The sequence below is a fragment of the Microcaecilia unicolor genome, chromosome 1 (genome assembly GCF_901765095.1).
Source record: "Microcaecilia unicolor chromosome 1, aMicUni1.1, whole genome shotgun sequence".
NCBI lineage: Eukaryota > Metazoa > Chordata > Amphibia > Gymnophiona > Siphonopidae > Microcaecilia > Microcaecilia unicolor.
Genome location: NC_044031.1, coordinates 710,425,144 through 710,452,171, shown reverse-complemented (window position 1 = coordinate 710,452,171; position 27,028 = coordinate 710,425,144). Strand labels below are relative to the sequence as shown.

The 27,028-nt window shown below is 43.3% G+C and overlaps 1 protein-coding gene across 2 annotated transcripts in view; it reads right to left on the bottom strand.

The window, feature by feature from the left end:
* WDR72 (WD repeat domain 72) overlaps positions 1-27,028 on the bottom strand; it is a 377,768-nt gene that overhangs the window by 275,180 nt on the left and 75,560 nt on the right. For both annotated transcript variants that reach the window (XM_030189229.1, XM_030189234.1), the window contains exon 4: positions 22,754-22,860. In XM_030189229.1, coding sequence (XP_030045089.1) covers positions 22,754-22,860 — 107 coding nt within the window. The remainder of the gene's footprint in view (positions 1-22,753; positions 22,861-27,028) is intronic.

Here is a 27,028-nt window from a genome sequence, read left to right as displayed (position 1 = left end):
AGAGAGAAGCCATAGCATTACAAAAAAAAAAAAATTACCTCACCAATCCACACAGTTATCACAGTACACCTTCAACCTTGCCTAACAACTTCCTTCTCTCTTCCATTACATAATCTTTGAATACTACTAATTGTAACTGACATCACAGAATGATTATGTCATAACCAAACTCTGTAAGCCACATTGAGCCTGCAAATAGGTGGGAAGATGTGGGATACAAATGCAATAAATAAAATATATTAATTACACAGGAATTAACTATACTACTCCAATAAACTGCAGCAACTTATAACATTGAAAATAACTTTTTATACCTTGCAACTATGAGCAGTTGAGTTGAAAAATCTGCAATTTCTGTCAAGTTCAGTAACTTTTTAGAATAAATTTCAAATAACTGACGCAACAAACTGTTTGGGCTTTTCATAGTAAAATATCAAGTACCACATATATCATTCAGTGTAAAAAATGCAACAAAGGTTATTATATTGTAGAAACAGGCCAGATGCTTAAGACAAGATTCAATTTCCATAGACATCACATGAACAATACTGCCAGTAGGGCCCCAACCCCGGTGGGACAGCACTTTACAGAACCAGGACACTGTACCAGTGATTTCACAGTGAGAATACTGAAAGGTAACTTTAAAACAATTCAGGAACGTAAAACCTTTGAAATCAGAATGATTGAATATTTTGACACCCAACGGACAGGACTTAACAAGGATCTGGGTTTTCTAGCCCACTATAAACCATAAGTTGTATTATCACCCTCTCCTCCCCTCCCCTCCCCACAAACATCCTGCTAGACTATGGAATGCTTTGAAGTCCCCTTACACATCTCCTACCCACCCTGCTAGACCATCTATGAGGGACTGATATATACACTGTCAGCTAACACATTTGCTTATTTCTGATCTGATGAAGAAGGGCAACCTTCGAAAGCTAAAAAAGGTATCATCTTATTTTCTTTTCCATGTTTTAATTTTGTTTGATTTCTATTGATTACCTATAAGAGTGGACTAACACGGCTAACACACCTCTTTACGTAAATCTAAGTAAACCAAATATAGTGCTCTCCCTGAAAACCTGCTGCCTCGAGTCCTGAAATCCATTGGATTCCAGAAACCCCACCATTCTCTGTTTTAAAATTGTTTCCATTAATTTACTTACCACAGAATTCAGACTTACCATCCTGTAGTTCACAACCTCCTCCTTACTTCCACTTTTGTGGAGAGAGTCCTCCAGGGCCACTCCTGACTCTAGAGAAACATTGAAAATGTCAGACAGCGGAGCCACCAGAACTTCCGTTAGTACCCTCGGATGTATGCCAACTGGTTTCATCACTTTGTCCACCTTTAGTTTAGCTAGCTCCTCACAAACACAGTCCTCTGAAATCGTTAAGGGTCTACCACACTTCAATTCCTATTTGTGGTTGTCTTTTGATGTCCTACTCCCAGCCCTTCACTTGTGAACACAGAACAGAATTATTTGTTAAGTAGTTCTGCCTTATCTTTATCAGCTTCTACATATTTCTCCCTTTCATCTTTAAGTCTCACAATGCAAATTTTGACAATGCAAATTTTGACTTCCTCCTATCACTAACATATATAAAAAATATCTTGTCTCCCCCCCCCCCCCCCCCAATTTTACTGCATTTGCTATTAAGCAAATAAATAAATATTCCATGAATCATATTATGTGAAACTTGGACCATGTTGGGATAAATATCAATTTGCTTCATTTTTATTTGAATTAGAAAAGAAGAAAGATTTTTGTGAATAGTGGACTTTGAAATTTTCATAGTGTGCTAGCTGTTGGAGATGCACAACACAGTAAATGTATTCACAGCACAGATGCACTTACTACCTCCTGTTTAGGAAAGGGTAAAGCCGTGTTTCGGTATCTAAGCCTGCATCAGGGGTCAAACAAATCTTCTTTGGTTGTTACTCGATTAAAAACCAAGAGAAAAACTGGTTATGGACTTCCCTCAAATTCAGGAGTTTAAGAACTCAACTATGAGACGCTTCAACGGCAATACACAGAAGTGACGTCAATAGCACAAAAAAAAAAGAGTTCTTAAACTCCTGAATTTGAGGGAAGTCCATAACTGGTTTTTCTCTTGGTTTTTAATCGAGTAACAACCAAAGAAGATTTGTTTGACCCCTGATGCAGGCTTAGATGTCGAAACACGGCCGTGTCGGGTCGTTTTATGATTATCAATAAAGTTCCTCGGATTTCCTCCACACTTGTCCTCACTTTTTTGTTTTCATTGTCTTCAATTCGCGTGAGGATTTTCCTCCCTGCTTTTTGTTTGTTAGGAGAGGGTAAGTGCAAACAGCTAACTGCAACAGTTTGCAAAATGATTGAATTTGGTGACTTTTTGAACTGAGTAAAAGGAGTCTACGGTGACTGGATGTCTGATATTCAGGGCCTCTGACGTCAGTCTATATGTAGAGGCGCCATTTTTTTGACACTGTGAGAATTAAACAACCACGGAGTGGAGTGAGGTACAAGAGTATATCTGTATAAACAATCTTTTAAGTATAATGATGCTCTGATTCTTCCCTTTTTTATTTAACATCTTTTTTTGTTTAACATTTTTTGTTCAACAGCTTTTGTTCTACAAGCCCTGATGAAGGTCACAAAACTTTGGCCATGGTTGGCGGTAGAATAGAGTTACTCGATTGAGGAGTCAGTACATTTTTAAGAGTAGAATTAAGTAAAAAGTTAAGGAAAAAGCTCTTAGGAACTGAGTACATTTATATATGAATAAAATTTGGGGGGGGGGGGGGGGAGATTTGTTAGCCAATGATAACTATATGAACTCCCAGAAATGTTTGGCTTGTAGCCGTAAAGGAGTCAGTTGAGGCTTTCCTCCCATTTTTTATAAAAATTGAAAAATTGTAAGAATTAAACATTTGTTATATACTCATTTGTAGAGGATTATTACATAGTTATATATGATACAGTTATCCTCGGGAATCCCTATTTATAAAGTTGCAGATGTTATATATGCCAAAACATGTCAGACATAATTTTTAACATCTGAACCATTGTACATTGTGGTCTACACCATTATATTCAGGTTGCTTTTTGACTAAAAGTTGCTTTTATCTATGGCTACTGGTTGCTACTGTGCCCATTTTGCAAAGCCATTCATGGATTCCCTCAGTATCTGAAGATATTTGAGACTTGGCAAGATACAAGTTACATGAAGGAACAGATTTCTACTATCTGAGCTTCCTCCCTCTCTCCTGGTGCAAGTGCTGCTGTGGCCAATTGTTCTTCTTGCTCCACCGGCAGTGGGTTGGCCCCCAAGTCCTTCTGCTGATGTCATTGTAGGCCAACTACAAAAATAAAAAGGATCTGCTGCAGTAGGGACAGACATGAGCTGCTGGTGAGAGGGCAGAAACATTTATCATTTGAGCACCTCACTCATTTCCATATTGACTGAGGCCCAGATGCATCAAACAAATGTAAAAAAAATCTAAATCGTTAAAGTCCTTAACGATTTTGAAAAACCGAAGCATGCACCCAAAAAACAGGTCAAACATGTTCGTTGCGGTATCGAGAAGTACAATGTATCAATGAATCGTAATCCCCGTCGGTAATGGGCCCCTAAATCATGCGCAGAGCAGCCAAGCGTTATGCTGGCTGCTCTGCGCATGCCACAAACGTCCAAAAAAAACCACAACACAAACACGTGGCTCCCCACTTCCCCCTGCACTAACCAAAACAAAAAAAAAAATCCAAATAGATCGGGAGTGGGCAAAGGCGCTCGTCAGGAGCATCCTGTATGGGCGCCCTTGCCCCCCCCCCCCCCCCGAGATCGCCACTGTTCCCCACTTCAGCCGGTTTTAATAAAAACAAATCCCCACATTTTCTCATCTCCGGTCCCCCTCCCTTCCTGTGTTCCTATCCCTTGCTCCAGGGCTCCACCTCCCGCCATCCTCCACATCTGCCCCCGTGCCCCGCCCCCTGGGATCGTCACCGCCGCTCCTACCCTCCACCGGACCCCCCCTCTGCATTACCGTCCCGCGCAGCGCCTGTCACCTGTATGTGGAGGCGCTGCACTGGATAAAATATCTGATCGCCAATTGCTTCTCCCTCCTCCGACGTCAGTCTGTTGTTCCTGGGCCCGCCCTCCATTGACGTAAGTTACCTACGTAGATAACCCAGGAACAACAGACTGACGTCGGAGGAGGGAGAAGCAATTGGCGATCAGATGTTTTATCCTGTGCAGCGCCTCCACATACAGGTGACAGGCGCTGCGTGGGACGGTGCGGAGGGGGGGTCCGGTGGAGGGTGGGAATGGCGGCAACAATCCCAGGGGGGCGGGGCACGGGGGCAGAGGATGGCGGGAGGAGGAGCCCTGGAGCAAGGGACAGGAAACACAGGAAGGGAGGGGGACCGGAGATGAGAAAATGTGGGGATTTGTTTTTATTAAAACCGGCTGAAGCGGGGAACAGTGGCGATTTTGGGGGGGGGGGGAACAAGGGCGCCCATACAGGACGCTCCTGACGAGCGCCTTTGCTCCCTCCCGATCTATTTGAATTTTTTTTTTGTTTCGGTTAGTGCAGGGGGAAGTGGGGAACTACCGGTTTGTGTTTTATGTAACTTTTTTTTTTTACTTACCAGCTTGCATTTTTAAGGTGCAGGAGGGAGCGGGGAGATGACAGCTCAGGCCTGAGCGACAGGTCTGAGATCTCGCTAAATTTCTCACGTTAAATGATTCGTTAGAATCGTCGGTATGGTTAGTGCATTGCAAATTGTCCATATTTCAATGGTAGTTTCTGGTTTGCATTCCGTTTTCGTTATCTGCTAGCGGCTTCAGAAAAAGGCCTATAATGCATGCAACAGTGGCAAATTTTGTCGTTAAAGGGTCGTTAGAGTTTTGTGCATCTAGGCCTGAGATGTTTGCTGCTCTAGTAATTTGTTCTTGCTGATCTTGATATGGAGGGGGGGGGGGGGTCAACCCTGTCCTTCCTGCTGATATCATCATAGGCCAATGAAAGGTCAGCCCACTGTGGAGCAGGTAACTTGCAAGTAGGTCACTCTCAAATGGGGTGAAATCAAACAGCATCTCTCCTTTGGGAGCAACCAAGTGGAACAGGGAATATTTTTGGAGACTGGTGTACTGGGAATGATACTGGATTTTAGTTATCTCTATCCTTTCTTTTTATTTTTCTGATTATATTTGCATATGTTACTGTATTATTGATATATTGTTCATTATTTGATTTTTACTATGTTATAAGATGCCCTGAATCCTTTTTGGAAGAAGGCAATATACATACTGAAAAGCTAGTATAATGTCACAAATATGTATCACAGTAAATTTTGATCCATGTAGATTTGCTACTGTGTTTGAACCCATATATGTCATATAATATGCAAAATATGCTTTTTTAAATAATATTTTTTATTGAACATTATAACACATATCAATGCAAGAGAGCCAATACATGTTGCTCCTTCTATGCAACAGGCCAGAACACAGGAATATAATACTGATGACAATCAATTAAAAAAAGTCCTTCCATACTCAAATCCCTGTATCCACCTCCTCCAACAGCCTCCATTCCCTTCCCCCCACGTTACTGTAACCAAGGAGCATCCAACAGTATAGTAATGAACAATAAGTCAACATCAATGGAGCACCTATTATGCAAACAACTACATGATTTAGAGGACAGAATAAGCCAATATGGTTCCTAAACTGTCTGAAATTTCTTCCATCGTAGTTCCAATTCAATAATATACATTTGTGCACCATTAAAAATGCCTTTCGCAAGAGTTCTTTGGATGCCTTGGAAAAAGCACGACTTCAACATAGTAACATAATAGATGATGGCAATAAAGACCTGCACGGTCCATCCAGTATATCCAACAACAAAAATATATAGCATATGATATGATGTGATATAACATATTTTTCTCAACTCAATATTCAAAAAGAGGAGAAAAACTAACAGAACTAAATCTCACAATCAAAAAAAAAAAAAATCATTTGCCACTACTCTGATGCAACAAATTTAAATAAATAAAACCTCAAACACTCCAGAGAAAGATTAATCTAGATGTATTATTTGTTTTCTACCCTTATCCAAGGCAGATTACAATAAAAACATCCATAAAATATACAATATACAAAATACAAAAACAGAAAAATCAGAACAAATCACAAGTACATCACTTAATCAAAACAACAAAAAGCCTTAAAGAAGAGAAAGTCTCTGAGGTGCTTCCAAAATGCTGACCTGGTATAACAAAAAAAGCTTGATCCCTTTATGGTCCCAGAGGTGAAATGTCAGCTTTGGCTCTGGTCTGATTCTGAGCAGAGCTGCCAAGGGTCCCAATTTTTGAGAGAGAGATTTTAGTACATGCCCCCAGCCCCACCCACTCTGCCTTGGCTCTATCCACTCTACATGGCTCCACCCCTGGCACACCTCAATCCCATGGTCATTTCAGAAAATATTTTATTTAATAGCCAATACCCTTTCCAATTAGCTTTCAGAGGCCAAAACCTCCAGCCTCTGGTCAGGTCAGGATAGTAGAATGCTGTTATGGTATCCTCTCCTAACCCAAGAAAGGAAGTGCTGGTCTCTGAAGGCTAATCAAAAATGTTTTAAAATCAGTGAGGGTATCACCTTATTTTTTCTTCTGTGTTTTATTTGCATTTATTAACCTTTATTAACACAGCTACTACATTACTTTATCCTAAATTAAAAATAAAATTATTTTCTGTACCTTTGTTGTCTGGTCATTTGCGTTTTCTGATTGTGTGGGTCCCTGTATCTTGATTCTGCTTTCCTTTGCCTTCTCTTAACTCTCTTGCCAGGGTTTCCTGTCCATTTGTCATTTTCTCTCCTTTTTCTTTGTTTTCTTCAATTTATTTTTCTGTCTCTCTCTCTCTGTCCAGATTTAATTCATTCTTACTATCCATTCTTTAATTTCCCTCTTTTTACTTCATCTACCTATGGCTTTTCTTTTCCTCACTTTTGTTCTCCCCATGCCCCTTCCTCTTATTCTCCCATCTTTCACTAACTCTATCCTCTCCTCCTTCCTATCCAGCATCTCCCCTCTTTCTCTCCCTATTCTTCCAGTGTCTCCCCCTCTTTGTCACCCCATCCTTCCATCTATTACCCATCTCTCAATCCTTCAATCCATTATCTCCCTCTATCTCCTCTTCCTTCTAGCCAGTTCTCTCTCTACCCTTTCCCATTCAGCATGTCCTCTCTCTCTCCCCATCCTTCCAGCGTCTTCCCTCTTTCTGCCCCCTCCTTCCAGCATTTTCCCTCTCTCTCCCTCCTTTCATCCAGCATTTCTCCATCTGACCAGCTAGGGTCTCCCCCAGTTTCTCCCCATGCTTCTCCCCAGCAGCTTCTCTCTCTCATACCCTTTTCCATGTCCCCTCTTTCCCCATCTTTCCACTGTCATGGTCGTCGATGTCCATGCCTTGCTCGTCAGTGCCCTATTCCATCTGGACCCAGTAGTTTTACCTGCAGTTCTAGCCAGTAACCTGTGGGGTCACTGTAGAGTGGTGAAAGCCAAGCTGATGATGTCATCAGTGCTGAGCCCTTCTTAAGCTGGCTTCTGTGTGCACTCGGTGTTCTGGCAATTATCCCTGATTGAGCTCAGGCCAGCCTGAGGCTCTGCTAGTTCCATCTGCTGTTTCATTGTCAGGCCATGGCCTGAAGCATTGCTGAAGCTTTCTCCTTTTTGCTCTGTTCCAGTGAAGCCTGCTTCCAAGCCTTGAAGTCTTGAGAGCTCTGTTCCAGTGAAGCCTGCTTCCAAGCCTTGGCATCCTGAGAGGTTCTTGCCCTTCAGCTGAGTCCCCAGTCATCCACTTTGAGTCTCTGGTTGCTGGCTGCAGTGAATAGGCCCTGTGCTGTGTTTTGGACTGTGTGTGCTGGGAAGAGAAGTATCCCTAGACGAGGTGGCTGTGCTTGGAGCATGAAGGGATCTACGTGGGCTGTTCCTGGTTCCTGTTTGCTGTGCTGTGCCTGTGTATGTCATTTGCCTTGGGAACATTCGGCTCAGGCATTTCAGAGACTATTACTGACCTGCTGCCTTGGAAGCGTTTGGCCCAGGCGTTTCAGAGACTGTTTTCTTCTACAAGAGACTATTTTGAGTTCCTTTGCTTTGCTGCTGCACATCTCGTGCTCCTGAGAGAGCGTGCCACAGAGGTCCCGCGGCGTACATGAGAGTCCTGACAGAATGAATCTTTATCTGACTGCCAGCGATCTCACCACTTCCAGCTAAGTGCTACTGCTTTCTATTGCCCACCAGGGTGGGCCTTTTGCTTAGACTCTTGTGCTCTTGTGTTTGCTTTTCTTGTACAGCTAGGCTGTCTTAGTATTTGCCAATATTGTATGTTTAAGGTTTTGTTTTGCTTTAGCTAGTGTTAGGATGTGCAGCTAGGCTGCTTTTTGTCCTACTACTACTACTACTACTTAACATTTCTAGAGCGCTACTAGGGTTACGCAGCGCTGTACAATTTAACAAAGAGAGACAGTCCCTGCTCATAGAGCTTACAATCTAATAGAAAAGTGAACGGTCGGTCCGATAGGGGCAGTCAAATTGGGGCAGTCTGGATTCACTGAACGGTAAGGGTTAGGTGCTGAATGCAGAATTGAAGAGGTGGGCTTTAAGCAAAGACTTGAAGATGGGCAGGGAGGGGGCTTGGCGTAAGGGCTCAGGAAGGTTGTTCCAAGCATAGGGTGAGGTGAGGCAGAATGAGCGGAGCCTGGAGTTGGCGGTGGTGGAGAAGGGTACTGAGAGGAGGGATTTATCCTGTGAACGGAGGTTACGGGCGGGAACGTAAGGGGAGATGAGGGTAGAATGATAGTGAGGGGCAGCAGACTGAGTGCATTTGTAGGTAAGAAGGAGAAGCTTGAATTGAATGCGGTATCTGATCGGAAGCCAGTGAAGTGACCTGAGGAGAGGGGTGATATGAGTATATCGGTTCTGGCGGAATATGAGACGTGCAGCAGAGTTCTGAACAGATTGAAGGGGGGATAGATGGCTAAGTGGGAGGCCGGTGAGGAGTAAGTTGCAGTAGTCCAGGCGAGAGGTAATGAGAGCGTGGACGAGAGTTCGGGTGGTGTGTTCAGAGAGGAAAGGGCGAATTTTGCTGATGTTAAAGAGGAAGAAGCGACAGGTCTTGGCTATCTGCTGGATATGCGCAGAGAAGGAGAGAGAGGAGTCAAAGATGACTCCGAGGTTGCAGGCAGATGAGACGGGGAGGATGAGGGTGTTATCAACTGAGATAGAAAGTGGAGGAAGAGGAGAAGTGGGTTTTGGTGGAAAGACGATAAGCTCGGTCTTGGACATGTTCAGTTTCAGGTGGCGGTTGGACATCCAGGCAGCAATGTCAGATAAGCAGGCCGATACCTTTGCCTGGGTCTCCGCGGTGATGTCTGGTGTGGAGAGATACAGTTGGGTGTCATCAGCATAGAGATGATACTGGAAACCATGAGATGAGACCAGGGAGCCCAGGGAAGAGGTGTAGATTGAGAAGAGAAGGGGTCCAAGGACAGATCCCTGGGGAACACCAACAGATAAGGGGATGGGGGGTGGAGGAAGATCCATGAGAGTGAACTTTGAAGGTGCGGTGGGAGAGATAGGAGGAGAACCAGGAGAGGACAGAGCCCTGGAACCCAAATGAGGACAGTGTGGCAAGAAGTAAGTCATGATTGACAGTGTCAAAAGCGGCGGATGAGGATGGAGGATCGAGGAGGATGAGGATGGAGTAGTGGCCTCTGGATTTGGCAAGGAACAGGTCATTACAGACTTTAGAGAGTGCTGTTTCTGTCGAGTGAAGAGGGCGAAAACCGGATTGAAGCGGATCAAGGATCGCATGAGAGGAGAGAAAATCAAGGCAGCGGCTGTGGACTGCGCGCTCAAGTATATTGGAGAGGAAGGGTAGGAGGGAGATGGGGCGGTAGTTGGAGGGACAGGTAGGGTCTAGTGATGGTTTTTTGAGGAGTGGCGTGACTACGGCATGCTTGAAGGTGTCGGGGACAGTTGCAGTGGAGAGAGAGAGGTTGAGGATATGACAGATAGAGGGGGGTGATAGTAGGAGAGATGGTGTAAGTTGGTGGGGAAGGGATCAGAGGAACAAGTGGTGCATTTTGAGGAGGAAAGAAGGTGGGCGGTTTCCTCCTCAGAGATATCAGGAAAGGAGGAGAAGGAGGTCTGGGTTGGTTGGTTGAGGGAGAGGGTTGAAGGGTGAAGAGGAGGAGGTGGCTTGGTAGTGAACTCAAGGTTGATCTTTTGCACCTTGTCCTCTCTTCCTTTACATTATTGCTGAGCCATTTGTTTGCCTTTTGCCTTGTGTTCTTTTGCTGCCATTAAAGCTACCTTAGCTCACCTCCATTTGCATTCCAGTTCAGTTTTTTGGGATACTTTTGGGACTCCTTCAACCCAGAGGTGGTTAAGTAATCCTCACGCTGCCGCCTCTGGGCCAAGAGCTCACTAACATCACATCCATACTCTCTCTCTCTCTGTACCCCTCTTCCATCCAGCGTCTTCCCTCTTTCTGCCCCCAACTTTTCCTCTTTCTCTCCTTCCTTTCATCCAGCATTTCTCCTCTTTCTGTCTCCATCTGACTAGCCAGGGTCTCCCCCTTGCTCCCCTTCCTTATCCCCAGTAGCTTGTCTCTTCCCTGTCCCCTCTTTCTCCCCCATCTTTCCACTTATCTCTCTCTCTGTACCGCTCTTCCATCCAGAATCCCTACTCTTTTTTTCTTTTTCTCCCCTCTGCTTTCTCCATTTATCACCTCCTGCCTCCCTCTCAACGCCCTTTACCCTTCCCCTACCATTTCCACCCAGTACTACCCCGTGTACAGTTTCCTGGCAGCTGCTGCTTCTCCCAATGTTGCAGCAGCGGCGCCGGCAAAAAAAAAAAAACAAGCATGGGGCTGCAGCAGCCTTCAGGCATGCACTGTCGGTTCTGCCATCCTCTGCCCCCGCTGACGTCAATTTCCCGCAGAGTTGACAGCGCATGCCTAAAGCCTGCTGTGGCCCCACGCTTGTTTTTCTTCTTTTGCTGCAGCTGCTTAGAGAGAAGCAGTGGCAGTGGATCTCAGCGGAAGACTTTCCTGCTTTGTTGGGACTGCGGGAGATGACCCACCAAAGCGGGAGTCTCCCGCTGAATGTGGGAGACTTGGCAGGTCTGTCTGAGTTCCCTTCTTTTGGTCCCAGATCCACCTCTTAGGGGCAGTGGGTTTTCTCGCACAATAATACAACACACAAAAGGGTGGCTTGGCAAAAGGTATTTTAGATAGAAATTGGCTTACAGCACTTAGGGCAGAAAGATAATAATGCAGAACTTCTGTGTATCTCAGGGTCTGCCTGATGTCTGATTCTGTGTATATCTCTGTCAGTGAATGAGAGTGCTGCAGGTAGGAAGCGTATGTGGATGTGTGTGTGTGTGTGTGTGTGTGTGTGTGTGTGTGTGTGTGTGTGTGTGTGTGTGTGTGTGTGTGTGTGTGTCTGTGAGAGAGAGTGTGTGTGTCTGTGTCTGTCTCTCTTTTCCTCTCTGAGTTTAAATAACTGAACTCTTTTTACACGCACCCGGCCTGTGATATAATTTGGTTAGTTTTACCAAGGAGGTGTGAGTTCCTGTGAAGGCAAACTTTATGGAGACAGTGGTTTATTTCTATTGTTTCTCCTGAGCATTGGTTCTGGTTTATTTTATTGCTGGGAAGCAGAGGAACACATCCTGTCTTTCACTGACATTCCCAGGGATCAGACTAGGAGAAGAGGGGGGAATGTCAGAGCTGCTTTTTTCAGAGGTCTTTAGCTGACATTCTGAATAGGCCCTGAAGCCTTAGGTAGGCTAACTTTTGGGGGGTTAGGGCCTTGCACAGCATAAGGTGATGCCGACACCTATAAGACGTGCAATTCAAGATATGCACGATCGTACACAAGATCATTCACGCAGATGCCCCTCTTTACATGTCTAACCTAGTGGACTTACCGCCCAGAAATGCCAAGAGATCAGCCCGCAAATTCCTCAACTTGAACTTCCCTAGCTGTAAAGGGCTTAAATACAAGCAAGCACACGCCACCACCTTCTCGAATAGAAGCACACAGCTATGGAATGCGCTACTCCCAACCTTAAAAACCATGGACAATCTAAATAACTTTCGCAAATCCTTGAAGACACATCTCTTCAACAGAGCCTACAAAAAGAACTTCTAAAAACACAAATCACTACACAACCCACCCACACAACCAATTACACCTCCTACATCACCCTACTTAAAACCCTCTTCTCTTTCTCTAAATATCTTCATCCTACCACTGACTATGGAGCTCATTTTCAAAGCACTTAGACTTACAAAGTTAGATAGGTTACTATGCAACTTTGTAAGTCTAAGTGATTTGAAAATACACCTCAGTATCTACTATTCCCTCATGAATATGTCATAATAACACTCTGTAAGCCACATTGAGCCTGCAAATAGGTGGGATAATGTGGGGTACAAATGTAATAAATAAATAAATAAATAAATTTCTATCATCGGATTCCAGTGTTATCACTAAAAAAAAAGAGGAGCCATACGAAACTTCCAATGGGGAAAAAAAAGCTACCCCCAAAAAACAGTGTCTGTCACTGTCATGTATGCATCAATAAAGCAACAGAGGGTGCACAAAAACAGAGTGAACAATTGTTTCAAATTATTTCAAAGAGTTCAAAAATCACATTGGCACTAGAAAAAAAAACACGCGTTTTCCCAATCTTATGTAGTGTGTTCCCAAATTCTTCTGGGAGGTCCTAGGGCTCAATTCCTCTCTTCACACGCATTCCGAATATGATGTAACATAGTTGTTTCTGATCTTGCCATTTTCATGGCACACACTGTAGAAGTCTACCCGTTACTGGCCTTAATTTTCAACTACCGGAGTTGCTGTCAAAGCTCACTCCAGCCCAACCAGATCTGTCTAGCGATAATCAGGACACAGGCAATGCAAGTCTTCCTGGCACTAGCCTTACTTCCTAATTACTGGAGTTGTCATCTAAGAATGGCTGTTTTGTTTTGATTCCAGTCTCTTTTCCCACAGGAATCCATTGTGTTTATCCCACAAATTCTTGAATTTCATTACCATTTTTGTCTCCACCACCTCCTGTGGGAGGGCATTCTAAGCATCTACCATTTTCTCCGTGAAAAAGTACTTCCTGATATTACTCCTAAGACATAGAAACATGACGGCAGATAAAGGCCATATGACCCATCCAGACTGCCCATCCTCTGTAACCCCTAATTCTTCCTGTTCCTAAGCGAGCCCACATGCTTATCCCATGCTTTTTTAAATTCTGGAACAGTCCTTGACTCCACCACTTCCACCGGGAGGCCATTCCACACCTCCTCCACCCTTTCTGCATATTGAACAATCTTTATAAAATTACCCCATACTTTTCAATGTTGAAAAGTATGCATATAATTTTACCATTGAAAAAATACTCACCCAAAAATAGGTTCAGATTTGTGTGGGTACTCTCTCATAGGCAATTTTAAAGGGACAGTTTCCTCATTTCAACTTACTACAAAGTTACATAAGTACATAAGTACATAAGTAGTGCCATACTGGGAAAGACCAAAGGTCCATCTAGCCCAGCATCCTGTCACCGACAGTGGCCAATCCAGGTCAAGGGCACCTGGCACGCTCCCCAAACGTAAAAACATTCCAGACAAGTTATACCTAAAATGCGGAATTTTTCCAAGTCCATTTAATAACGGTCTATGGACTTGTCCTTTAGGAATCTATCTAACCCCTTTTTAAACTCCGTCAAGCTAACCGCCCGTACCACGTTCTCCGGCAATGAATTCCAGAGTCTAATTACACGTTGGGTGAAGAAAAATTTTCTCCGATTCGTTTTAAATTTACCACACTGTAGCTTCAACTCATGCCCTCTAGTCCTAGTATTTTTGGATAGCGTGAACAGTCGCTTCACATCCACCCGATCCATTCCACTCATTTCAAGTTTCAAGTGAAAATTGCCCTTTACATGGCATTTCTCCCTGTTACCAGTGTGCTTGTTTTAAAAAAAGAGTTGGAGTAAGTGTGTGTATTTAATTAGTTTGAACAAACAACTGTGATAAACCAATTTAAGGGCCTTGACCAGTGGATAAGAGACCTTATTGTCAACAGAAGTTGATCTATGAATACTGGATAAGGAACACTGCTAATTATTACAAAGCAAAAACAAAATAAAACAAAACAGAGCATTCATATCCAGAATTTGAGATCTCTGCCTGAGAGTTCATTTGTACATCTAACACAAGAACTGTATTCCATACCGTCAACATCACAGAGTTGTCAGTTTTCGGGAGCAGTAATTAAGCACACAATTTTACAGGACTCTAGACTAATGATTTTCCTGTGGAATCACATTCAGTAAAAGTCTTGAAATGAAACCTCTAGCTCTATTACAGGACTTCTCATCAAAAGACTTCTCATCAGCCCCTACGTTTGGATCCTGCCGTTAACCCCTCAGAGACTGAGATTAGAGATGTGCAGAGTGCTCATTCCGTTAGCCAGAGCCACCTTCTTGGGGGGTTCTGCTGTCTTTTTTTTTTTTTTGTCTATTAGATTGTAAGCTCTTTGAGCAGGGACTGTCTTTCTTCTATGTTTGTGCAGCGCTGCGTACGCCTTGTAGCGCTATAGAAATGCTACATAGTAGTAGTAGTAGTCTTCAAGCAGCAGAGATCCTCCCAGGAGGTGGAAGAATGAGGCCCCCGGTCTTGGAGACTGGATCCCTTTTTGAGAAGTAATAAATTTAATACAAATCAGAGAGAATTTTTCTTCACTCAATGTATAATTAAACTCTGGAATTCGTTGACAGAGAATGTGGTAAAGGCGGTTAGCTTAGTGGGGGTTTTAAAAAGTGTGGACGGCTTCCTAAAGGAAAAGTCCATAGACCATTATTAAATTGACTTGGAGAAAATCCACTGCTTATTTCTGGGATAGGCAGCATAAAATGTATTGAACTTTTTCGGGATCTTGCCAGGTATTTGTGACATGGATTGGCCACTGTTGGAAACAGAATGCTGGGCTTGATGGACCTTTGGTCTGTTCTAGTGTGGCTACACTTATGTATAACCGGGTCAGTATTCAAAGCAATTTAGTGGCGAGGGCAGGCTTGTACTCAGTTAAACAGACGTGGATGACCCAGGAGCAGGTATTTAGCAGCACTTAACCGGACAGTACCATTGAATATCTATTCTGACTACCTCAGCACCCTTCAATGAATGTTAGGGGTGGAATCAGGGCGGATCTGGAAATTATCTGAGCACCACAGATATCCTGTACTGGTACCCAGAGAGCTAACTGGGCAGATTGGCCCACACAAAAGGCAGTCCTAACTATAATCAGTTAGCTATGCAGGAATGGCACTAAATATCGCCATGAGCTGAATATTGACCTGAACGTAAAAAAAAGAAAATAAGTTGAGCAATAGTGAACATGTTCTTATTCAGATTTTTACAAAATAATCTTGTAAAACATAAAAGGCTATAGTATTAGCCTCTTGGGAAGGATAATAATGTCCAAAGCTGAATACAGTCTTCTATGAAATGCTGTTTCATCATTGAAGAATAATATTTTTTGACAACTGGTTACACCATCAGTGCATAATTCCCAAATACATGCTTCATATAACACACTGTTTATGGCAAATATAGATTCAGACTAATGTTTACAGTGACACTCAAAGGATACCACACTGGCTAATAAAAGATGTTATTGCCCAAAGTTGGAGGCAACATGGTCTTTGGATATTGATTAGTTTTAAGACTTTTCAAGTCCTTACCCCCCCTGTCAAACGCTATCATAATTTTTCTATCTGGCAGGAGCTGATGGTCTTACATCTTTCTAGATGCATTTCAAAGGCTGTCGGACAGTAAAATAGCTATCACCCTCTCTGATTTCGGCTCAGCCACCCCCTCCTAACAGATGACCTCACCTCTGTGATTGATTCCACACTAGGTTTATAAATTGGTTTGCTTTTTTTTTAAAGGTTAGTCATTAAGGCAACTGTTTCAGATGAAACATATATCACCATCCTTGCCAATTACTAGTTGCGTATTTATCCAAAAACTCGTACAGATTTCACATTTTGAAATGGAAGAACCATTCATTTGTCTGAGTCATTGAAAGCATGTGCAATTCCCATTTATCTAACACAGCTCTTAAATATAACTCATGCAGTCTGACAATGTAAAATAAAGATATCTATATTTATATGTGTTTTCCTCTAATCAAATACATTTCCCAAAGAACAATGCTGAAAGGAACACAGCTGATATGAGTAACAGATTAATCTATATAATAAAAACAGTGCATTTTGACTAGGGGCCTAATTTTAATGTTGCTACTGACGTGAAAGGGCTCATTAAGTAAAATCAGCTCTAAAAGGGTTTTTTTTTTTTTGCATAATTGGTAACATTTTAATATGCATGCTAGAAGCCCACTTAATGTGGGATGTACTAAAATGTTTGCACAGCTGCTAAAATAAAGTTTTGTTAAGAGACAAAGGGCTCCTTTTACAAAGCGACGCTAAATGCAAAGAAGCCCATTCAATTCCCACGAGATTCTTTGTATTCAGCGCACGCTAATTGGTAATATCGCTTTGTAAAAGGAGCCCAAAAGGCCCTTATTTTAGAAGCTCCATTCATGTTTTGGACATCTGAAAACTGGCATTCAGACATCCATATTGCATGAATGTCCAAATCCCCATTTTATTAGGTCAAAATAAGGACATCTAACATGGCAGTATGTCCCTATGGCAAGGGAATGAGGTCTAGTGTTTTGGGTGGAACTAGGCAGGGGCCAAAATGTCCAACTCAGATTTCAGAAAGAGAAGGGCAAAAAAGCCGGATGTCCGTATTTAGATCTGGTATTTGTCATATTCAGTTTACAAAGAGATGCTCTCAGGGACCCTTTTACTAAGTGGCAGTAAGCCCACCTCAGGCTTACTGCGTGCCAATCAGGAGCTACTGCCAGCCCAACGTGGGCGCCAGCAGTACTTCCACCCCCAACATGCAGCATTTCCATTGCTAGTGGAAATATTCAAAAAATATTTCTGCAGGGGGTTACCCGTTAGGCAGCGCCTCGTGCTATCTGGTTACCATTGGGTTAGTGCGGGAGCCTTTACCGTCACCTCAGTGGATGGTGGTAAGTGCTCCCCCCTTGCACGAACATGCGGTAAGAGCATGGCCATGTCTTTTTTCAGTCTTTTTACCTGCTGCAGTAAGAAGGGACTCAGCACGCGGTACCTTTTATCGCAACTTAGTAAAAGGGACGCAAAATGAGCACTTCTTCACTGGAGGGTGTAAGGGAAGTCACAGCTGGTATTTTTCAGTCCATGAAGAGCTCAATTTAAAAAAAAAAGAAAGAAAGGAAGAAAATTAGAAAGACTGTAATGAGATTTGAACCAGTGCCCTTTATTTCTCTGTCAGCTGCTCTGTCCGATTACACCTCCACATACATGATTATGTGGCTATTTTATAATATGGATGTTCCTATGCTGCCACAAAGATATCTATGTCCCTTGATTTTCCACGTTCATAGTTTGGACATTCAGTTTGTAAAATGGATGTTCATACTGGACATAGCCAGCACCTGGAGATCCATTTCTCATGTATTTTAGAACAGGCTGTATGTCGGCAGACCTTGTTCTAAAATATATGATAGACATCCATATGTGACATACAGATTTGAATGTCCATATTCTGAGTTGGACATCCTTTCTAAAATGTCGCTCAAAGAAAACAGGCATGCACACTAACATAAAAAGCATAGCATGTACATAAAAGGTAATTCTATAGCAAGGAACCTATTAAAGGTGTCCTGGATACCTGGATAGGGACAGGGGATGGGACTTAATATACCACCTTTCTGTAGTTATAATCAATCAAAGTGGTTTGCCAACTGCAAGCCTATTCTATAAAGGAAAATAGGTGCCTATTTTTTTTTATGGAATACTACTGCAAGTGGCCAAAAATATGCTTATCTTCAAGTCATTATCATTTATGCATGTACTTGTATGCTCCGCCCAAACTCTGCCTCTCAAGCAAAAAGTGCACCGTCAAATCATGGTGTGTACATTTTTGCTAGTTGGTGTTCTACATGAGGCCGTTTAAGTGTGTAAGTAGCCACTTATGGGCATAAATGCCTAAAATACCACCATTTATGCCCCATCTTGCTGCTTATAAACTAGGAAGTACCTTGTAGTATCTATCAAGATCTCTCGTGCTAACCAATTCAAAGTGAAACGGCTCATTAGTATGAGGAATTCATCCCTCTAAATTTCTTTCTAGAAAAAGGTCATATCTCCTCAGCATGGAGTGGCAACATCCCTTTCCCCCCAGTCAAGCCCTACACCCTGACCCATCAAGTCCCATATCTCCTGAGTCAGACCTGGATCCCCAGTTAAACCCTGCATCCCCTGAACCAGACCCAACCCTCCTTCAAGGAAGAAATTCTTAAATAAGCTGGATTTCTCCTTCCCCTTCACTAGTCATGAATCACCTGCAGATGTACTATTCTACAATGGTCTCTCCTGCCACTAAAGATTAGCGCTTTCCAGAATGGTAGGCATACACTTTAGAGGTGTAGGAAGGGAGCTGAAGGAGCTCTGGCTTATGAGGGGGGGGGGGGGGGGGGGATTGAGTGGAAGTCTGGATTTGATTCAGGGAAGTGAGAGGTGCAAGACTGTATAGATAGGGTTAGCATTTGCAGAGACAAAAAAGAGGATAGAAAAAATAAAAATGGTTGCCACTTTTGCTAAAGAAATATTTAATTGTAGTTAATGAACACACATCAAACAGTGACCTACTTACAGTACTGCAGTAGAAAATCTACTTTTCAAGAACTTCTGGATTTGAATTTGATAGAGTCTAAGCCCAAGCATATTTATCAGAAGAGCGAATATCTCTCAACAACTTTGGCTGGCTTCTGAGATATGTGTGAAAGTCTTTGCATGACATATGCTTAAAGTCATGCTGCACAAACAAAATTCTTTTAACAGATTCAACCAGCAGGGGAACAGAGAGGGGATCAGCAATGCCTTTCTCTCTCTTTAGCACCCTCCTGTGTCCAGACTGACTAATAAGTCAGAGATGGTCTCATTTAGTGGGTAGATCATAGGCCCATAAAAGAAGAGGACATTTCCCTAAAAATTAAACATCCTGAAGGGCATATCTGAAGACATCCAAAAAGAGGCCATGTCCTCTTAAAAGAGGACATGTGGTGGGGCATTTTCGACCGGGGATGTCCATCTCTAAGGGTGCCCATCTCCGAGGACAGCGCCACGAAGGGGCGGGGCCGACCTTATTTTCCAATGAGATGGCCGGCCATCTTTCGTTTCGATAATACGGTTGGGGCCAGCCAAATGTCAGAGATGGCCGGGTTTGAGATGGCCGGTCTTGGTTTTCGCCGATAATGGAAACCGAGGCCAGACATCTCAAACCCAGCCAAATCCAAGGCATTTGGTCATGGGAGGAGCCAGTATTTATAGTGCACTGGTCCCCCTGACATGCCAGGACACTAACCGGGCACCCTAGGGTGCACTTCTAAAAATTAAAAAATAAAAATAGCTCCCAGGTGCATAACTCCCTTACCTTGGGTGCTGAGCCCCCCAAATCCCCCCCAAAACCTACTCCCCACAACTCTACACCATTACCATAGCCCTTATGGGTGAAGGGGGGCACCTACATGTGGGTACAGTGGGTTTTGGGGGGGGTTGGAGTGCTCCCATTTACCACTACAAGTATAACAGGTAGGGGGGGGCATGGGCCTGGGTCCGCCTGCCTGAAGTCCACTGCACCCACTAAAACTGCTCCAGGGACCTCTATACTTCTGCGATGGACCTGAGTATGACATTTGAGGCTGGCATAGAGGCTGGCAAAAAAAGTTTTTAAAGTTGTTTTTTTGAGGGTGGAAGGGGGTTAGTGACTACTGGGGGAGTCAGGGGAGGTGATCCCCGATTCCCTCTGGTGGTCATCTGGTCAGTTCGGGCACTTTTTTGGGACTTGGACCTGAAAAAAAAGGGACCAAATAAAGTGGACCAAATTCTCGCCAGGGACGCCCTTCTTTTTTCCATTATCGGGCGAAGACGGCCATCTCAAAGCACGCCCCTGTCCCACCTTCACTACTCTACTGAAACGCCCCCTTGAAGTTTGGCCAGCTCTGTGACAGAAAGCAGTTGGCGCTGGCTAAAATCGGCTTTCGATTATACCGATTTGGCCGGCTTTAGGAGATCGCCAGCCATCTCCCGATTTGTGTCGGAAGATGGCCGGCGATCTCCTTCGAAAATAAGCTGGACGGTAACCCTATGTATAGAGAGATTCAGGTCTATTTTAGAAATGGAGGAGATACATGGCTTGATAGGCAGGATCCAACCCTGGCTTGGAAGTTTAGAACTTAATAGCAAAAATCCAACGTTGATCATCAGGGAGGAGGTCTCTGCACAAATAGCAACGGGTTATGAAAGCCTGGCTCATGTATTTTGTATAGAGTAAATACTTTTTGCAGATCTCTTTATGTCAGTTTATAGTGTGATAACTACTTTTCTTGTGAAACAGAATTTTCACTCAGGAAATATGAAATCACAGGGTAACAAGTCAGAATATTATGTGATATTCTCTATCGTTAGCTTAGTACATGACATGATAGCAGATGGGAATTTCTTATGTAATAATTTTGGTCATTCATGGTAACCTACCCAAATATGACACTTTAATGAATCAGCCCTGCATAAACAGCTAGACGGAGGATAAGAAATAGCCTGCAGGACAGCTGCTTGCACAGTATTGAAATACCACATATTTTGACCAAGAATTTCGTTTCCTGTGCTTTCTAGGAAATAAGAATGATTGAATATTTTGACACCCAACAAACAGGACTTAATAAGGATCTGGGTTTTCTAACCCATTATAAACCATAAAGCTGTATGTCTCTGTTTATTTCTCTGTTTATTACCCTCCTCTCACCTACCAACACCCATCCTGTTAGAATATCAATGAAACGCTTTGATGTCCCCATGCATACCCCCACCCTCCCACTCTGTCAGACTGTCAAAGTAATGCTTTGATGTTTCTCTTATATATACTATCTGCTAACACATTTGTTTATTTCCGATCTGACGAAGAAGGGCAACCTTCGAAAGCTAATCAAGAAATGTATTAAGTTATGTCCAATAAAAAAGGTATCATCTTATTTTCTTTTCCATGTTTTATTTTGTTTGATTTCTATTGATAACCTTTAAGAGTGGACTAACACGGCTACCACACCTCTCTACTTAGGAAGAATGATAAATCTATATAGCAAACAGTGCAAGAAACAACTGTTGTAAAACTTCAGCCCAGAAGTGTTAAATTCAAGGATCAGGCAAAAGTATTCTGTTGCTGTTTGCACTAAATATAATGTACAGTCCACGCCCACTCATAACCCACTCGGCTCCCTCCCCCTACCGGATTATGTAGTTAGCATGGGATTTTTAGTATGCAGTTGCCATTACTGCAGGCCCCTGCCAATAGTTGGCACACACTAAATCCTGTGCTAACTGATTTGTGCATGTTAGAAAACAGGTCCCTAAATCAGTGGTTCCCAAACCTGGTCCTGGAGGCACCCCAGTCATTCAGGTTTTCAGGATATCCACAATGAATATTCATGAGAGATTTGTGCATGCACTGCCTCCACTGCATGCAAATCTTTCTCATGAATATTCATTGTGGATATCCTGAAAACCTGAATGACTGGGGTGCCTCCTGGACCAGGTTTGGGAACCACTGCTCTGAATATTTGGGCAAAAGATGTTCTGTTCTAAACCTTGCCAGAAACTGACTTGCAAGCTTTTTGATTTCTTTTTTCATATTATTTTTGCTGCTTTGTCCCAAAACTAATCTGGACTAAGAGAAAGCTGCACAGTGTTTCCAACAATCAACATAGGAATGGTAAAATCACTTGTAAAAATAGATCCTTAAAGTAGGAGTGGCCTAATGGTTAGTGGGTTCAATTCCCACTGCAGGTCCTTGTGACTCTCACTTAGGGGCCCTTTTGCCAAGGGATGGTAGGGCTAGCACCGGCTTGGTGCATAGTGAATCAGCACTACCGCCAGGCTCACCCAGGAGCCCAGCAGTAGTTCTGGATCTCCCGCTTGCTATTTCCGGTGCTAGAAAATACACTTCTGATTAGTGCTGGGTTACCGCCGAAGCCCTCGTTGCCTCCTAAATAGGAGGTGAAAAGGCTCCGGCAGTAAATGACTGCTCAGCAATTTTTTAATTACCGCACGGCCATTTACTAGCCATGGACCAGTGGCACTAAAAAAGGTGGTTTTGACGCCACTGTGGGCCACCTTTTACTACTGTTTCGTAAATGGGCCCCTTAATCCTCCATTGCCTCAGGTACAAAAACTTACCTTCTGTTTACTAAGCTGCGCTAGTGGCTGCAGTACGCTAATGCCGACACAGCCCATTCACTTTGATAGGCTGTGTCGGCATTGCCACACGGCTTAGTAAACAGGGGGGTTAGATTTTGAGCCCTCTAGGGAAAGAGAATGTACCTGTATATAATTTTTAAAAAGGTAAACTGCTTTGTTTGTACGACACAAAGGCAATCCATGACCCTTTACTCTTTACAAGACCTTAGAAGTTAGATGCAATCTTTTACTGCAGTAAACAATAAGGATGGTCTATTTTTTTTTCCTTTTGCACAGAGTATTTCAAAGTGAGGTATACATACCCATTTTCTGTACCACTAACCACAAATGGCTGCTTTGCAAAGTCTCTTGCTTTTGCCAAGCATGTTACCGAAGAAGTATGACCAAAGAGAATTGCTCTAGATGAAATCTAGCAAAGAAATAAGCATGTTTTATTGAAAATTAGCAACTTGTAATCTTTTAGTGCAAAGAGTTTAACATTCAAAATGTATAAAATGTAAACAGACAGAAGAGGAAGAGAAGGATTATAGTTAAAAGAGCGAAGGTTCAAATAAAAATGAAAATTGATAGATACAAAAAGGGAGAAAAAAAGAAACAAAGCAGGAATAGGTAAGATAAATTCAGAGTGATTTTGTAGGAGGAGGAGGAAGAAGCTGAAATAAGTTCTTTTGGTTAGTACTTACAGAAGAATGAGAAAGCAATATGTCTAAAGTAGAAAATTACACTCCAAAATGTGTAATAATTACAAACCAAATTACAGAGAAAAAGACAATTGAATTATGAATAAAGCAATGGATGCAAAACCAAGCACAATGAAGACCACATTCTCATGGCTGGGGCTTAAAAAAATGCAGGGGGAATTCTGGTAGGTGGGGGTTACTGTTCTCTCTAAGTCCTGCCAGTGGGGGGTGTTGTTTTACTATCATATTTTCAATAATGAGGGCCAGGCAAGCCCTTCAGGACTACAGGGAACCTGCCTGTCCCAAGCAATTGAAAACACAATATTGAAGCACCTCCACCAATTGGCAGCAATGCAGTTGCAGGACTCCTGCTCAGCTTAGAAAGAACAGTGGTGGGGGCAGGCATGGGGGCCTACAAAGGGTATTTTGACCATCTTAATGGAAGGGAGCATTGGGTAGAGGTTCAGTGCAGAATTCATTTTGATTGCCAGATGAGGGGGTGAGAGGATCAGAAGAAAGCAGATGGTCAAGCAATATTTTTCTGGAATAGTGAAGGCATCAAGGTGGGAGGTTCTGGTAAGAGAATCAGTGGCATAGCCAGACCTGTCATTTTGGTTGGGGCACTGCCGTAGCGAGGGCGGCTGACACCCTGGGTGGTTCGCTGCTGTGCACCCCCCTCGGCGCATGCACGCACCCCCCAGAGCGCAAACCCCCCTCCCCCCGAGCGCATTCTTACCAAAGGGGACGGGCGGGAGGGCCGCTCTGCCCCGAGAGCATGTCGCTGGGAGCTGCGTCGGCTCCGCTGGTTCCCTGCTCTCTCTGCCCTGAAACAGGAAGTAACCTGTTCCGGGGCAGAGAGAGCAGTGAACCAGTGGAGCCAACACCCCCCCCCCCCCCCCAGTGGTGTGTACCCGGGGCGGACCGCCCCACCGCCCCCCCCCTTCTTACGCCACTGGGTTGGGGACCAGAGTTAAGATGGGTGGGCCTTCCAAAACTCCTTCCCCTTTGTCCTGCATCTCTCTCCCTCTCCACCCCAGAAATGGCTCAGCAACTTACCTCCCCCCCCCCCACACACACTCTCTATTTCATCACCTTTGCCGACGGCAGCAGTGATACACATCCACTGTCTGTGCCAGCCTTGCAGGCTTCCCTCTGCACATCCCGCCAGAGAGGAAGCAAAAAGTTATTTCAGCATAAGCAACAGATATGCATCGCTGCTGCTGCTGCTGCTGCCCATGAAGGTGCTGAGGTAGACCGGGGGGATGGTTTAGAGAGGGGAGGAGTTTCTAGACCATGGGGGTAGGAAATGCCAGATCTGGGGATGGTGGAGAGGGAGAAAGGGAGTGAGGCCACCACGGCAGCCACCGCTAAATTGTTTTGGGAGGGGCCAGACAGTGTGGACCTCTACCCACCCAGGCTCACTCATAGCTATGCGACTGGAGAGAGTGGGACCAGACTGCAATTTTTCAACAGAAGAGAGGATGATCATGAGCTCAATCTAGTCAGCTAACACTGATAACCAGTGTTAGCTATCTCAGTTTTTGAGTTTTAGGTTTATGCTCATAAACTTAAAATAAGAAGCCATTATGTAGCAATTATTTTGGCACCTTTATTAAGCTAAATAAAGGCCCCTAATACAGGATTCTATATTCAGGCACCTAGCACTGTTTAAATCATGTGTGCTAAACAACTTAAGGGGCAATTCTATAATCCAAGCATCCAGGACTGACCCATTCAGTAGGCAGAATTAAACAGTCACCTAGGGCAGCAGCCTCTGGGGGCACAAAAAAGCACATTCAGTCAAAACAAAATAGAATTAGAATTTTTATTTATAAACCACCTTTATCCAGGATGTGAATATAATAAAACATTCATAATAAAAGCACAAATGAAGACATCATCAAACAAAGAGAAATCTCTGAGGCACTGTTAAAAAAAGAATCAAGCAATAAAAATGCTAAAACGCAAACCAGAAACAAAATTAAACAGGCACAAAGTAAGCCAGGCAGAACAGAAAGAGGCATATTTTCAGAGCATGGACTTGCAAAGTTCCATGAAACTTTGTAAGTCTAACAGGCTCTTTTTCAAAAGTTGATTTTAATGGACTTTTTAAAAAATACTGTTATAATTTTGTCCTGGATATGACCAGCTTCTTACTCTGTGAGCCACTGAACCAGAAATGGTATGTGCAGGATATAAATACTACTATGTAATGTTGTAATGTATTATGTAAGCTGGGAGTGGAAGTGGAAGCCCTGCCTGTGTCCCATCCATGTGAATGCCTCTGTTGACACTCCTCCTTCCAGAAGAGTACTTAGGTGTCTTGCTGCCTTACCTAGGTAAGTGCTGGTATGCTATACACTTACGGGCTCAAGTGAAGTATAACCCTGTTACAGAAGTGCCCTTCATGTATGCATGCTAAGCTTTAGTGCAGAGACTTCCACAGACCCTATATTGGAGCTTCATAATATTTCAAGCTAGATTCATTTGAGAAACTGTAAAACTACTTTACTAATGCATTCTTCATGCTGCATCTCCAAGAGATGTGTCAAAGGACTAATTTTGTTGCTTCACTGTGAAAGGACAAAAGGCAATGTAGTTTTATCCCACTAATAAAAAGAGGACAGGAAAAGCGTTTTACAGTACATCAAAAAATGCTTGCCCTCAATCAGACTCTTCCTTTTTTTAAATGGATACATCATTGGAATTCTGGCTAGTAGACAACCATGACACAAACATGACAGATTTCATAAATGTGTTCATGCCCCAATGTCATTGGTCTTCACCCAGAGAAGAGGTACTGTAGATGTGATTAGTTTCAAAGAGCACAGTTTTAAAATCAATCTAATGAGGTTCCCATTCAACCAATACATTGATTGAACTGTGTCAAGATTAGTCGAGGTAAGTATATAATTTTCTATTTTGAAATTAAAATATATTACTATTACTTTAATTTAAATGGTGTTTGTAGGTTCTGAGTGCTGCTAATAGAGGAAAGCATACTGGAGTGGATGAGTAGCCTAATGGTTAGGGGGTTGAGAACCTCTGGAACTGGGTTCAATTCCCACTGCAACTCCTTCTGACTCTAGGCTTACCGCTCACTAAACAGGAAGTACCAGCACACCGTCATATCCAGTGCTACAAAAATATATTTATTTTTGTATCACTGGGTTAGCGCTGGAGCCCTTACTGCCACCCCCGAAGGCCCCCTTTTGCCGCAGCTTGGTAAAAGGGGCCCTTAATCCCCCATTGCCCTATGTACAAATTAAGTGCCTATATATAATATGTAAACTACTTTGATTATAACCACAGAAAAGCAGTATATCAACTCCTTTTCTATTCCTCTTTCTTTGAATTCATATTTTACTGATTCCAAGTTCTCTGATCAGTTGCCAGAATAAGATCCTGATGAAGATTTGGGAACAGTTCAGGATGAGAGTTGTAACATTAGGCTAGCTCAGAAACAGATCAACTATTAGGCAGACTAGGGAGGTCACCTAGGGTAGCAGCTTCTTTGTGAGCAGCAAAGGCAAGTTGCAGCTAAAGCAAAAAAGTAAGCCCTGTTTTAGCGGGGTTGTCTGAAGGATTGGTAGAACATAGAAACATGACAGAAAATAAGGGCCAAATGGCCCATCCAGTGTGTCCTTCCTCAGTAACCATTAACTCCTCCTTTTCCTAAGGGATCCCACACACCTGTCCCATGCTTCCTTAAATTCTGACACAGTCTTCGTCTCCACTACCTCCACTGGGAGGCCATTCCACTCACCAACCGCCCTTTCCGTGAAGGAGTATTTTCTTATATTCCTCCTAAGCATATTTCCTCTCAACTTCTTCCTATGCCCTCCCATTCCAGGGTTTTTCTTAATTTGAAAAAGGCTCACCTCCTGTACATTGATG